Source organism: Microcebus murinus, chromosome X (assembly GCF_040939455.1).
Source record: "Microcebus murinus isolate Inina chromosome X, M.murinus_Inina_mat1.0, whole genome shotgun sequence".
Taxonomy (NCBI): Eukaryota; Metazoa; Chordata; class Mammalia; order Primates; family Cheirogaleidae; genus Microcebus; species Microcebus murinus.
The window spans coordinates 4,264,031-4,277,444 of record NC_134136.1 but is presented as its reverse complement, the minus strand read 5'-3'; the positions used below and the strand labels follow the sequence as shown (position 1 = coordinate 4,277,444).

Sequence of the window (13,414 nt, the reverse complement as noted above, 5' to 3'; positions counted from 1 at the left end):
CAATGTTTGAGCGTAAGTATGTCCCATGCAATATTTGCAACATACTTACACTCAAACATTATTCATTGTTTATCTGCAATTCACATTTAACTGGCATCTTGTATTTTATCTGGCAACCCGGCTGGGGGGGGGTGTGAAAATGGCTATCTAAGGGAAGGACTGGCTTGATTTTTGTCTGTTTCCAGGGGCCTAGAGTAGGACCAGTGGGGTTTGAGCCTAGGTCTGAAAAAAGGAAGAAGGATTTCACTGGCAGGGGCTCAGTGAAGACGGTAGGGCGTCCTCCCTTGGGCAGCTTGGAATTAGAAAACCCTGAGAGCCCTTCCAGCTCTGACAACCTATGAGCATCAGAATATTCAGAAATTCTGTGAGGATGGGGTGGCGAGATGATGGAGGGGAATAGGACTGAGGACTGGAAGTCCCCAAAGGGCCTTGACCATTTCTCTGTTTGGTGTTAGGATGGTGGGATGCACACAGATGCATCAGCTGGGTACACGGCCTTCTCTGTGAGGATAGGAAGGCAGAGCTTCTAAAATATTCCAAGCGTTCACACTGTGGTGGCTTCTGCTCTTGAATCTCTAAAATCCCTTCTCGAAGGTAATGCTGCTCAGGGGGAAGCCCATCCCCAGACAGGTTCAGTTTAACTCTGGGCATACGTGGGGCATACTCGCTCCTCAGTGCCCGTCTTGACCCTTCCCTCCCCTTTCTCTTAATGACAATGAGAGCAGCAACCTACATGTGGACATCATTTTGCAGGTCACACGCTGATTGGCCATCTGTTACTTCTCTGGATTCTCACACATGGGAGAGAGACTGCTCATTGTCTCCTGTTTATGAGTGAGGAAACCAAGCCTCAGAGATTTGCCCAGTGCCATACGGGCCAGACCTCCTCCCACTCGGGCACTGTTTGTAACAAATGAGTGAGTGTCAGCCGTGTGGCGTGTGTTGGTGGCGGGGCATGTGAGGACAGCACGACTCAGTAGCACTCAATCCCTGCCCCTGAGAGCTCAGATCAGGCTGGGAGCTGAGGAGTCGGGGTCAGTGGACAGATACGTGAAGAGGCGGGGCCAACACAACCCCCCTGGGCCAGGCTGGAGACGAATGAGGCCCCCTCAGAGCTCAGCAGAGGGGAGTGAAGTGACCACTCGGCCCAGGCCTTCTTCCTGTCCAGCAGGCAGCTCTTCTTCTCTTTCCAGGCTGCTGCAGCCTCCACTTGCTGCCTTGGCACCGGCTCCTGGAAGTGTCCTGGGGCCCCACGCACTTGGCCCGTAGCCCACCCCCAGCTGGGCTGAGGCGGATTCTCCTTGGCAGAGAAGTGCAGATCCTTTCCCTGCTAGGCCTCCACATGGCCTTGGAGAATGTTCCTCTTCCTCCACTCCACCCCCAACCACGGCACTTCTGTCAAATACAGTCTTTCGTGGAATCCCACTTGTAAGCAGATTCAGAGAGCTGGTGCCCTGGTTTAAGAGGGGGCTGCTGAGGCCACAGTCCTCTGCTCAGCTTCCCCGTCACGGGCCCCGCTGCAGTTGCCCCTGCAGACTTGTAGCAAGTCTCTGGAAGCCCAGGGTCAGCAGAACGCGCTTTAGGAACCAGCAGCTGCCTTTACTAGTCATCACAGAGCCTGCCTGTCCCGCAGGGCCCGCTCACAAGCGGTGGCCCAAACTGAGCTCATACTTTGCTCCATTCACCCTGCAAGAAGTGCTCCTCTTCCTGTGTTTCCCATCCCCAGCGTCCACCCAGGGGCCGATTCCGAATCGTGGCCGTCACCGTCACCTGCAGTTCCTCTCCCCCTTCGCCTCCATGCCACATGCCCAGGCCAGTTCTTTCCCAGTCGCTGGAGCCTGGTCTGGCCCTTGCCTTCCACCTGCGCTCAGTGTTTATGGAGCTTTGTTCCCTCAATAGGGGACAGTCTCAGGAAGCTCCCCTAACAGGAGCCTGGATCCTGGGCCACCCCTAGCCCAAACAATAACGTCAGCATAATGGGGACAGGGATCTGGGCCAGCGAGCCTTTCTGTGCCAGTGAAAATCCCCGTGAGCCACTTACTCTGCGTGGAGGCGGGGCTGGTCCTGAAGTAGGTGTTAGAAAGGAGAAAAGGGTGAGCGCGTGTGGCAGTCATCGGGGAAACTGGGCCCTGATAGTCACCCCTGTGCCTGAAAGTTGTCTTACTGTGGCATTTGGCACAAGTAGCTGTCCCTGCTCAGAAGCTGACCTCACCTCCTCAGTGCCCACGGGATCGAGGCCAGTGCTGGGGGTCCGGACTCTTGGAGATTGGCCCTGCTGCCCTGACTTCCCTGACTTGACTTCCCACCCGCTGTTTGCAGAGCCACCATTCCAGCCGAGGAGGGGAGCTGCACCCAACACCCTCCATGCATTTCTTGTTGAGTTGGGTGGGACAATATTGGATTCAGGGAAGACACCTAGGCCAGAGTGGGCCCCATGGTGGGTGCTCACCAATGGGATTCCCCTCTGGTGGCATCTGCGCCTTGGAAAGGAGAGGGTCCAAGTGGGGCCTCAACTTCAGAAGAGAACATCACACGTTCCATACACTGAGAATCCAACCACTTCTCACCACCTCCATTGCCACCAACACGGCCTGAGGCACCGTCGTCTCTTGCAGGGGATTATTGCCATAGCTCCTCAAAGCTCTCCTCCTCCTTCCGTGCCCTTTAACAGCATAAATCAATCCTGTCTTTTCTCTGCTCAAAACCCTACAAAGGCTCCCCGTTTTGGTCAGAGTAGAAGGCCATGTCCTTACATTGGCCTACAAGGTCCTCCATGCCCAGACCAATCTTTCTGACCTCACCTGCTCAGTGCCTCTCACTCGCTTGGCTCAAGTCTTCTTGCTGCTCCTCCAAACCTGCCAGGGACACTTTATCTCAGGGGCTGTGCTCTGCTCTGACTATTCCCTCTGCCTGGAACATTCTCAATCCAGACAGCCACATGGCTCACTTCCTCATCTCCTTCAAGCCTTTGCTCTAATGCCACCTTTTCAGTGTGGCCTTCCATGACCACTCTTTAAAATTGTGAAGTCTGCTCTCCCTATCCAATCTCTTCCTACCATCCAGCACTCTGGATCCTTCTTACTCTGTTCAAAATTCTTTTTTCCCCATAGCATTTATCACCTTATGACATGCCATGTAATTAGTTAATTAATTAATTTCTATCATCTTTATGTAAACTTCACAAAAGCATGCATATTTTTGTTTGTTTGTTTTGCTCACTGATTTGACCCCGCTACCTAGACGAGTGTATATACTACGTCCTCAATCATGTTGCCTTGAGAAACCTTTCCAGTCTTTCTCTTTCACGTGTACTTGGCACATAGCACACACCTGGCTGGGCTTGGATGCTTTCACACCAACACTCCCCATCAAACACACACTTGGAGAGCCACCTGACCTGGTATATAAACGCATCGACATCTAGATACATATTTTCTTTTATTCACATGCAAAGGCCACGTGTGCACATGTACATGCATGGAGAAATTACATTTTTAAAATTTATTTTTTATTATGATCTTGAGGGAGGATTTTTTGCAAAATTCTATTATAAAAAAAATTCAAACCTATGGAATAGTTGAAAGAATCATACAGTAAACACATCTAGATTGTGCAGATAACATTTTGCTGTATTTGATTTATTGCATATCTCTTCATCACTACATTCCTCTATCCATCCATCAATATATTTTATGTGCATTTCAAGATATACTGCAGACATCAGTATTCTTCACCTCTAAACACTTCAGCATTAATGAGAGTTCAATATTTATTACTTTTGAGGGAAAATGTACATGCAGTGAAATGTACAAATTTTAAGTGTACATTCACTGAGTTTTCACAAATGAGGGTTTTTTGTTTTTTGTTTTTTGTTTTTTTTTGACAGAGTCTCACTCTCTTGCTTGGGTTAGAGTGCCATGGTGTCAGCCAGCTCACAGCAACCTCCAACTCCTAGGCTCAAGCCATCCTTCTGCCTCAGCCTCTCTAGTAGCTGGGACTACAGGCATGTGCCACCATGCCCGGCTAATTTTTTCTATATATTTTTAGTTGGCCAATTAATTTCTTTCTATTTTTAGTAGAGATGGGGTCTCGCTCTTGCTCAGGCTGGTCTCGAACTCCTGAGCTCAATCAATTCTCCCTCCTCGGCTTCCCAGAGTGCTAGGATTTGTGTAACTCAAAGTCCTATCAAGATAGAGAACATCCCTGTCATCCCCCCCAAAGTTCCGTCTTGCCCCTTCCTAATCAATTCCCTAGCAGGGGCAACCACTGCTCTGATTTTTCACTATTGATTAGTTTTGCCTATTATGAAATTTCATGTACACAGAATAGTACCATATGTATTAACATTCGTTTCTTCATTCAAAAAAAATTTATTGAGTACCTACTATAGCTTACATACACATGTGATGTCTCTTCCTGTGAGTAATGACTTCTCCCAGACTGATCAAAAGGCTAAAGGTATTTCTAGGCCTGGCCTGTGATCTCCTCTCTTCTGCTGTACAATCACATTGTCACTGAGAGACCATAGACAGCTGGCCGTCAGAAAGAGAAACGCAGACCCTATGTCCCATCTGAGCCCTGGTCTTCTTCCTGCCCACTGCTCCCCCATCCAGACTGGCACCGGAGGCGTCTTGTCAGCACACACCCACACCCGGTCACTTCCCACACTGGGGCTTCATCCCCATTTCTCTCCCCAGGTGTGCAAGGCACTGTCACAATCTCAGCCTAGGCCATGCCCAAGTGGGTCAAAGTGCAGGTGGGTAGGCACCTGGAAGGAACTGCACGAGCAGAGGCGGTACGTGCCCCTGCAATCCTGCGGAGGGGTGGGACAGGGCGGAGACCAGGCAGGGGCTGGAGAAGAAAGCATGAAGAGAGGAAACTCCACAGGCCCCAAGCAGTCAGGGCTGGGCAGCAGCATAGCACTTCCTTGGAGCCACTGGGACCCTGGGCATAATGCTCTTGCCTTCTAAGAAGGACCTCAAGACCGCCATGGAGGTCTTTGCTGTTTTCCAGTGGGCCCTCAGTGCCTTCCTTATCGGTGAGTCTTCTTCAGCCATTGGTAAGGTGACCAACCATCCTGGCTTGCCTGGGACTTTCGAAGGATTTTAGGGTCACAGGACATTCAATGCTCAAACTGGGGCTGTCCCAGGCAAACCAAGATGGTTGGTCGCCCTGGCCTGTGGCCTGATCCAGCTGGGCATGGTATTCGTAGGATCCGTGAGTGTCCATGTGAACACGTGTGCGCATGTGGGTGTGCGGCTGTGAGGGTGCGTGTGTCATGTGTATGCCTGTGCCTTGCTGCAGGCGTGTGTGGCGAGCCCTCCTGGGTCTACACTGGGGTGTGGAGGCCATGTTTTGGGAAGATAGGGAGTAGTTCCACTGAGGCTAGCCAAGGAAAAGGGCTTAGCTGTGACCACAGGGACTCAAGCTAACCATCTGTGAGAAAGAGTTGGCTGGGTGGCAGAGGAAGTCTTTGGCAACTTCTCATCTAGAGGAATTCAACCATTTATCCATCAATTTCTTCCTTCCTTCCTTCCTTCCTTCCTTCCTTCCTTCCTTCCTTCCTTCCTTCCTTCCTTCCTTTCTTTTCTTTCTTTTTTTTTTTTTTGACAGAGTCTCACTCTGTTACCCGGACTAGAGTGCCATGGCATCAGCCTAGCTCACAGCAACCTAAAACTCCTGGGCTCAAGCGATCCTCCTGCCTCAGCCTCCCGAGTAGCTGGGACTACAGGCATACGCCACCATCCTTGGCTAATTTTTTCTATACATTTTTAGTTGTCCAGCTAATATCTTTCTATGTTTAGTAGAGATGGGGTCTCGCTCTTGCCCAGGCTGGTCTCGAACTCCTGACCATGAGCGATCCCCCCGCCTTGGCCTCCCAGAGTGCTAGGATTACAGGTGTGAGCCACCGCGCCCGGCCCATCCATTACATTCAACCCATACATCACCACAAGCACTTTGCATAAGTTATTTATATGCTGGCCACTGAAACAAATCATTGCTATGGGAGGGGGGCCTGGAACAAAAGCACTCACCTGGCCTGGTGGTTCAGGTGAGTACTCGCTGGAGTGAGGGGCATGAACTCAATGATCTTGTAAGCTATCTGGGAATGAAGAATGCAGATAGGCCCTTGGAGCATGGAGCTGGCATTTAGTATATATTACTCAGGATAGTCTAAGTATGCCATGGTAACAAATTAACTCTGAAATCCCAGTGGCTTACGCCAGCAAATGTTTACTACTTGTTCATGCTGAATGTCCAACACAGGTTGGTAGGAGTCTCTGCTCACTGTGGACACTCATGTTCAGGCTGATGAAGGCACCACCAAATTGTGATGCTGTAAAATGTGGCTTAAGGGATTATCCTAGCATGGGAATGAAAGTGAATGGTGAGCTCATATGCAGTCCTTCCCACCAGAAGTGATAGGTGAATAGAAGGTAAGCAGAAGTGATAGGTAAACAGCAATGACTCCCAGACTTATTTTGAACCTCCTCGATTACCGATGAGGTCGAGCATCTTTTCATATGTTTATCAGCTAATAGCATTTCTTTTTCTGTTACCTGCACATTCATGACCTTTGCCCATTTTTCTATTGAATTGGGTTGACTCTTGAAATAGGAAATAGGTGTAGAAAGGAAGGGTGTTTGAGGCACAGGGTGGGCAACATATGAAAAGCCTAGGACATGGGGAGAGAAAAATGCATTCAAGGAGCTGCCAGTGGTTAAGCGGGATGGGGCTGTGAGAAGCACAGAATTGGTGCTTGATACATATTTACTGAATGAATGAACTAGAGAGGGAAGAAAGAGGAGGCTGGAAAGCAGGCAAGGGACAGATTGTGTCGGGGATTGTAAATCATGGAAAAGAGTTTGGACTTTTTCCTGAAGGCCATGTGGAGCCAGGATGGGGTTTGGCATAGGGCGATGGCATCTGATTTGTGGTTCTGAGAGAACATTATAGCTCTGCACAGCAAATCGATTGTAGGAAGATAGGAGTGGAAGTTGGTGATGCCAGGCAGGAGGCTGTTGCGATTATCCAGGTGAGATATGGTGGTGATGTGGACCAGGCCAGTGGTGATGGATGGACAGAAAAGGAAAGAAGAGGGAAGACTCAAGACACTGGAGTAAAATGAATAGGACTTGGTGATCAGAAGGTGTGGGTGAGAGAAAGGGAAGAAGCAATATTGAGGGATTGGGGTCCAGTGTGCGCTGGCAGAGGAGTAGGAGGAACAGAGAAAGGCTAAGGAGGTTGAGAGGAGCTCTTCTGCCTGGCCCTGTGTGGGCACTCCGGAGTGTGACACTGGAGTGGGGGCAGGCAGAAGGGCGCCTGCCCCTCCCTCACTACCTTACATGGGGAACTGAGGTTCAGCACCATGTTTGTTCACACACATGGTAAGTGGCAAATCCAGGACTCATCTCACAAGACGCTCCGCCTGAGGCCACACTCACAAGGTGTCCCCAACGCTGTCTGGGTTTGAGCAAAGCCTGAGGGAAACTGGAAGGGGCCCTCTGCACCAGACTCCTGCCTCTTTTCAAATGGTGCAGATCTAAAGCCTAAAACGGCTGGCTTTTGCTCCACCCTTAGTTCTATTTCCCTGAGGCAGTCCTTTTCAACTTTGTTAGCACTTTCTTCTGGTATTTACTTCTGTATTTCTAAATTTTACTATTTAGAATTTCTAAATATTATTATTTTCTGATGTAACAATTTTAGACATTTACTATTGGCTTCCTAATATGGAAGATGAGAATTTGGCTCTATACACTATGACTAGAACTTTGTCTTCCCCCATGCTACCCAAATTGGTATAGCACAGGTTTTGGTTAAACACCTACGACTAGGAAATATTATTCGCAATTGAGCTATTTAATGTACCAGGATTATATTTCTTTTCCCATGCAACTTCTTGTTTCCCCTGAAGTTAGTAATTGCCTCATTTTAAACTTCTTTTGTTATCTATTGGAAATCTATTAGTTATCACTAATTCATCCCCTGACTCTCCACAGACGTGTGGATTTCTCAGTATGTCAAGCACATCAGGACACTGAGGACATCACTGCTGGAGCCCAGCATCTTCCTGTTACAGTCTGGCCTCATGCACAGCTGTCACCTCCAGGGCCCTTGAGGCACCTTTGCTTCAAAATTTTAAAAGGTGCTCACTCTCAGGGCTGTGCAAGTGTTGGGCCACTGCTTGCATGACCCCAAGAGTGAGTGTCTCCTTCAATGCTGTGCCCTGGGCACCTTGGTCACCTCTCCCTAGCCCTCACCCTGCTCACTGCCCTCCTTCACTGGATCCCCTTTTCCCCTGGATCCTATGCGTTTCTCTTTCTTGGTTTACTCCTTCATTTCTGAGAAAGGGGCATGGGAGATAAATTATCTGAGCCTGTGTATATCTGAAATTGTCTTTATTCTACCTTCATATTTGATTAATAATTTGCCTGCATATAGAATATCTTAGCTGTGTCTGGTGTATTTGAGTCTAGAGTCTCTTTGGTTCGATTTTTTAGAGAATAATCCTCTTATCATCCACTTGTGGAGGAGAGGGGAGGGAATCTGGGGTTCTAATTCTTTAGCACACTTTCCACCAACCTTCTGGTTGTTTTTAGCCCTGTGCCTCATACCTGCCTTTTGTGACATCTGGTGCCTCCAAATTTTGAGTCTTTTCTACATTCCCCTGTACAAACAGGCTTGCTTCTTGTAGGCATCCCTGTGCAGGTAACTAGATTTCAGCTTTTGTTGTTATGAGTCAGTTACCCTCTCCTCTATCTGCTTTCCTGCATGCAAGTGTTTTGGTGATATCTCTTATCCACTGTTTGCACCGCAGTAATTCATTTTCTTCTTGTGGGTTTATATCTTAAAAAACATTTTAATGATAATTTTCATGGAGCTCCAGCAAGAAGTCAAGACAAAAACTTGTGTTCAGACCACCATATTCAATTCGAAGTGTTTTTTGTTTGTTTGTTTGTTTTTGAGACAGAGTCTCACTCTGTTGCCCGGGCTAGGGTGCCGTGGCGTCAGCCTAGCTCACAGCAACCTCAAACTCCTGGGCTCAAGCGATCCTCCTGCCTCAGCCTCCCGAGTAGCTGGGACTACAGGCATGTGCCACCATGCCTGGCTATTTTTTTTCTATATATTTTTAGTTGGCCAATTAATTTCTTTCTATTTTTTTTAATAGAGACAGGGTCTTGCTGTTGCTCAGGCCAGTTTCGAACTCTAGACTTTGAGCGACCCTCCAGCCTTGAAGTGTTTTTTTTTTCTTTTCTAATGTTTATTTTGACCCACTCTCTCACATTATTTTTTTCACAGCTGTTTTAAAAACTGAGTCCAGTAGTAATTCTAAGTGAGTGACCCATCTCCAGTGACTCTTTCCTAACTACTCTAACCTACACTCTTCCGATCTTATTGGAGCTTGCTGACCCGGTGCCTCATTCTGTTCCAGCTTGTGTTTTCCTCTGTTTCTTGTTTGCCGTCTTGTATGTCCCCAACCTGGCTGAAGGTGAGTTTTGGCTTTCTGTGGTATTCCCTTCACTGATGCCTCGCAGAGAAGATATGGCGAGGAAAACGTGAGGTAGAAGAAAACCGTTCCAAGACTCTTGACGTGTGGGCCCAACACTGGCTCCCTGCCCTCACCGTGCGGGGCACGGCTGGGGAGGAGCACACCTTGCCTTCCAGATCCGAATCCGGTTCCCAGAGACAGAGAGGAGAGAGGCCTGGGGACGTGGGCGTGTGGCCGCGTGCTGGGGTGAGGAAGTGAGAGCGCTGAGTGGGCCTGGCTGAGAGCGCGTGTGACCTTGGGGTGGACAGAACTCCAGGGGGAGGGTCAGCGCGAGGGGCGGCTCACAGTGCATTAACTCTGGGCTGGGCTTCCTCCAGTGATCACCGTGATCCTTGTCAACCTCTACCTGGTGATGTTCACACCATACTGGCCTGCTACTGTGCTCATGCTCACCTGGCTGGCTTTTGACTGGAAAACCCCTGAGCGAGGTAAGGGCCCTGCGGCCCTGTGTCGCCACACATCACATGCTCTTTCCTCCTTTCTCATTAGAGTCCTAAGAGGCTCTGGCTGATTCTCAGGTGACCCTTCCGCCTGTCCCTCCCTGGGCTAGAGAAGCTGAGGGAAGGGGTCCTTTTAAGGTGTTAGAAAGGCCCAGATCAGAACCGGACTGGGTTAGGAGAGGGGCAGCTAGTGAAGCGGAAGCTACGTCTGGCCTAAACTGGGCCCAATGTGCCCACCCTGGTTGTCAGTGAAGAGGCCGGGAGGTGGCGGTGAGCGAGGGCACCTGTGGCGGGCCACGGCGGGGTGGGCCAGGCTTGGCCGCATCGCCTCTGTTTTCAGGTGGCCGCCGCTTTCGCTGTGTGAGGAGGTGGCGCCTGTGGAGACACTACTGCAATTACTTCCCGCTCAAGGTGAGTAGCCCCAGGTCCCACCCAGGCCCCGGCCCCAGCCCCAGCTCCAGTGCTAGCAGCTGGGGCAGGTTAGGGGTGGAGGGCATCGTCCACGTCGCGGCCTGTGAGAGTGACACCCTTTCCCTTTTGGGTCTCTGGCCGAAAGAGGAGAGTCCTCTTGTCTGGCTGTAGCCCTCCTGACTCCACTTTCCCCGCAGCTTCTGAAGACTCATGATATCTCCCCCAGCCACAACTACATCCTCGCCTGCCACCCTCACGGCCTCATGTCCCACGCATGCTTTGGCCACTTTTCCACAGAGATGTCAGGTTTCTCCAAGATCTTTCCTGGCATCACCCCCTATATGCTCACATTGGGAGCCTTTTTCTGGGTGCCTTTCCTCAGAGAATATGTAATGGCTACAGGTGAGTTGGCTCCTGGGACATAAAGCCAAAGAAGCAATCACTTCCCAAGGGAGAAGCGTAGGGCAATGGGTGAGAGTGAGGCCAACGCCATGATCCCTTCTGGTCTTTCTCTTTATTTATTTATTTATTTATTTATTTTTTGAGACAGAGTCTCACTCTGTTGCCCAGGCTAGAGTGAGTGCCGTGGTGTCAGCCCAGCTCACAGCAACCTCAAACTCCTGGGCCCAAGCAAATCTCCTGCCTCAGCCTCCTGAGTACCTGGGACTACAGGCATGCACCACCATTCCCGGCTAATTTTTTTCTATATATTTTTAGTTGTCCAGCTAATTTCCTTCTATTTTTAGTAGAGACGGGATCTCACTCTTGCTCAGGCTTGTCTCAAACTCCTGACCTCGAGCGATCCTCCAGCCTCGGCCTCCCAGAGTGCTAGGATTACAGGTGTGAGCCACCATGCCTGGCCCTCTCTGGTCTTAAACAGCTACCCTAGGAGCACCTGCTTGAAGTGAGGTTCCTTGCTCCCTCCCTCCTTTGAAGGGATAGGGAGGAAAGTTAGGGGGTTTGGGAAGTGGCCAAGGACTATTTGGCTTTCTCTGCTCGCCAGGTGCCTGCTCTGTGAGCCAGTCCTCCATGGACTTTCTGCTGACCCGTAGAGGCACAGGCAACATGCTCATCGTAGTGGTCGGTGGCCTGGCTGAGTGCAGACACAGCCAGCCAGGCTCCTCCACCCTGGTCTTGAAGAACCGGTCTGGCTTTGTGCGCATGGCCCTTCGACACGGGTAAGGACAGGTCTGGTCCAGACTGGGGGAAGGGGATTCAAAAGCCCAGCAGGGAGGGAGGAAGGGATTTTGAGGACGTGGTATCTAAAGAGGGCGATGGAAGTATACAATATGTTGTTATTAACTATAGTCATCATAAGTACATACAGTTTTCATTTGTCAGTGAAACATAGGAGAAAAAAGAGGGTGGAGGAAAGCCACCCTGTGTTGGAATACAGCGAAGGCCAGGTGGTGGAGGCATTTCTGCTTAAGAAGAAAGGGTAGAGGGCCAGCCCTGAGCCTATTATCTCTCACCCCAGTCTCTCATCTGGGCCAGTCCTTCTATAAAAGGGGATTGCCTGCAACCCCATCTCAGAGAGGGCCAAGCGTAGCCTGTGGGTTAAAGAGGAGAAAGCCACAGAAATGGCCCTCAGGTCTGATCGTCCAGTGTTCCAAACCTGGGGCTTCACAGGAGGGGCTGGGCTTGCTCCCTGTGGCTTACTGCTGCTTCGCCCCACAGGCAGCGGGGCTAGGCCATGGAGCCCCCACTTGCAGCTTGGACCTAGGCACAGCTGGGCTGGGGTCTGAGCAGCCTGCAGGCAGACTCAGGGACCACTGGCAGTTAACACGCCTGGCTTTTAGCAGAGTCCCTACCTTTCTGGGCATCAAAGGACCATGCGTTTCCTCTGCAGGGTGGCTCTAATCCCTGCATATGCCTTTGGGGAGACAGACCTCTACGATCAGCACATTTTTACTCCTGGGGCTTTGGCCAACCGCTTCCAGAAGTGGTTCCGGAGAATGGTACACATCTACCCTTGTGCTTTCTATGGCCGTGGCTTCACCAAGAACTCCTGGGGCTTTCTTCCCTATACTCGGCCTGTGACCACCGTTGGTGAGTGGGCCCTTCTGCTGGCAGCCTTGCTCTAGGATACGGGGTCCAGCTCTGAGGCTGGGCTATGCTCAGAGGCAGGGAGCCTGGCTAGGATGAGTGGTGGCTTTGAGGTGAGGGCGGGCAGAGCCTGGGCTTGAGGCCTGGTGCCCATTCTGAGGAGTGAGCTATTCTGATGCTTTTTCTCCTTTTCCTTCTCTGTCTCCCCTGGCAGTTGGGGAGCCTCTACCACTGCCCAAGATTGAGAATCCGAGCCAGGAGACTGTGGCTAAATACCACGCACTCTATATCGATGCTCTACGCAAACTGTTTGACGAGCATAAGACCAAGTTTGGCATCTCAGAGACCCAGGAGCTGGTGATAATTTGACAGACATCCTCAGCAGCCTCTCGGCCTGGCTGGAAGGTATGATGCAACCGGTGAAAACAGGAGGACAAAAGTCCCCTGCGGCAGTGGTCCCCAACCTTTTTGGCACCAGGGTTCAGTTTCATGGAAAACATTTTTTCCATGGACCCAGGGTGGGTAGGGGGATGAAAGTGACGGGGAGCAGCTGTCAATACAGATGAAGCTTCACTGGCCCCCGCTCACCTCCTGCTTCGCGGCCTGGTTCCTAAGAGGCCATGGACGGTACCAGTCCGCGGCCCAGGGGTTGGGGACTACAGCCCTATGGGGCAGGGCTTCTGCTCCTGATTTGGCCAGTCCTCATTGTGGGAAGGGGCTGTCCATTTGGATGTTTTCTGCACTCCTTTTCCCACTTTGTTGCTTTCTCCTTCCAGCTCTTCTCTGCTTTTTCCTTGTGGTTACAGGGGAGATAGCCCCAAGAAGCAGGGGAGACCCTAGGGGAAAGGTACCCTGAAGGCACCTTGGCACCAGCATTAAGGAAAACAATGGACAGAATAAAAATCCCATCTTCTGATACTGTGTGCCCCAACTAGTCTGTTTTGAGAGCTCTAGGGTCCCTGCGCAT

The 13,414-nt window shown here is 50.6% G+C and overlaps 1 protein-coding gene across 1 annotated transcript; it reads left to right on the top strand.

Annotated features, from left to right (window-relative positions):
- Positions 1 to 4,953: 4,953 nt before the first annotated feature.
- LOC105855332 (acyl-CoA wax alcohol acyltransferase 2) lies at positions 4,954 to 12,816 on the top strand. Its single transcript, XM_012736247.2, has 7 exons — positions 4,954 to 5,038; positions 9,868 to 9,978; positions 10,331 to 10,401; positions 10,599 to 10,803; positions 11,405 to 11,579; positions 12,251 to 12,450; positions 12,662 to 12,816. The coding sequence occupies exons 1-7, from the start codon at positions 4,954 to 4,956 to the stop codon at positions 12,814 to 12,816; spliced, it is 1,002 nt and encodes a 333-aa protein (XP_012591701.1).
- Positions 12,817 to 13,414: the final 598 nt, after the last annotated feature.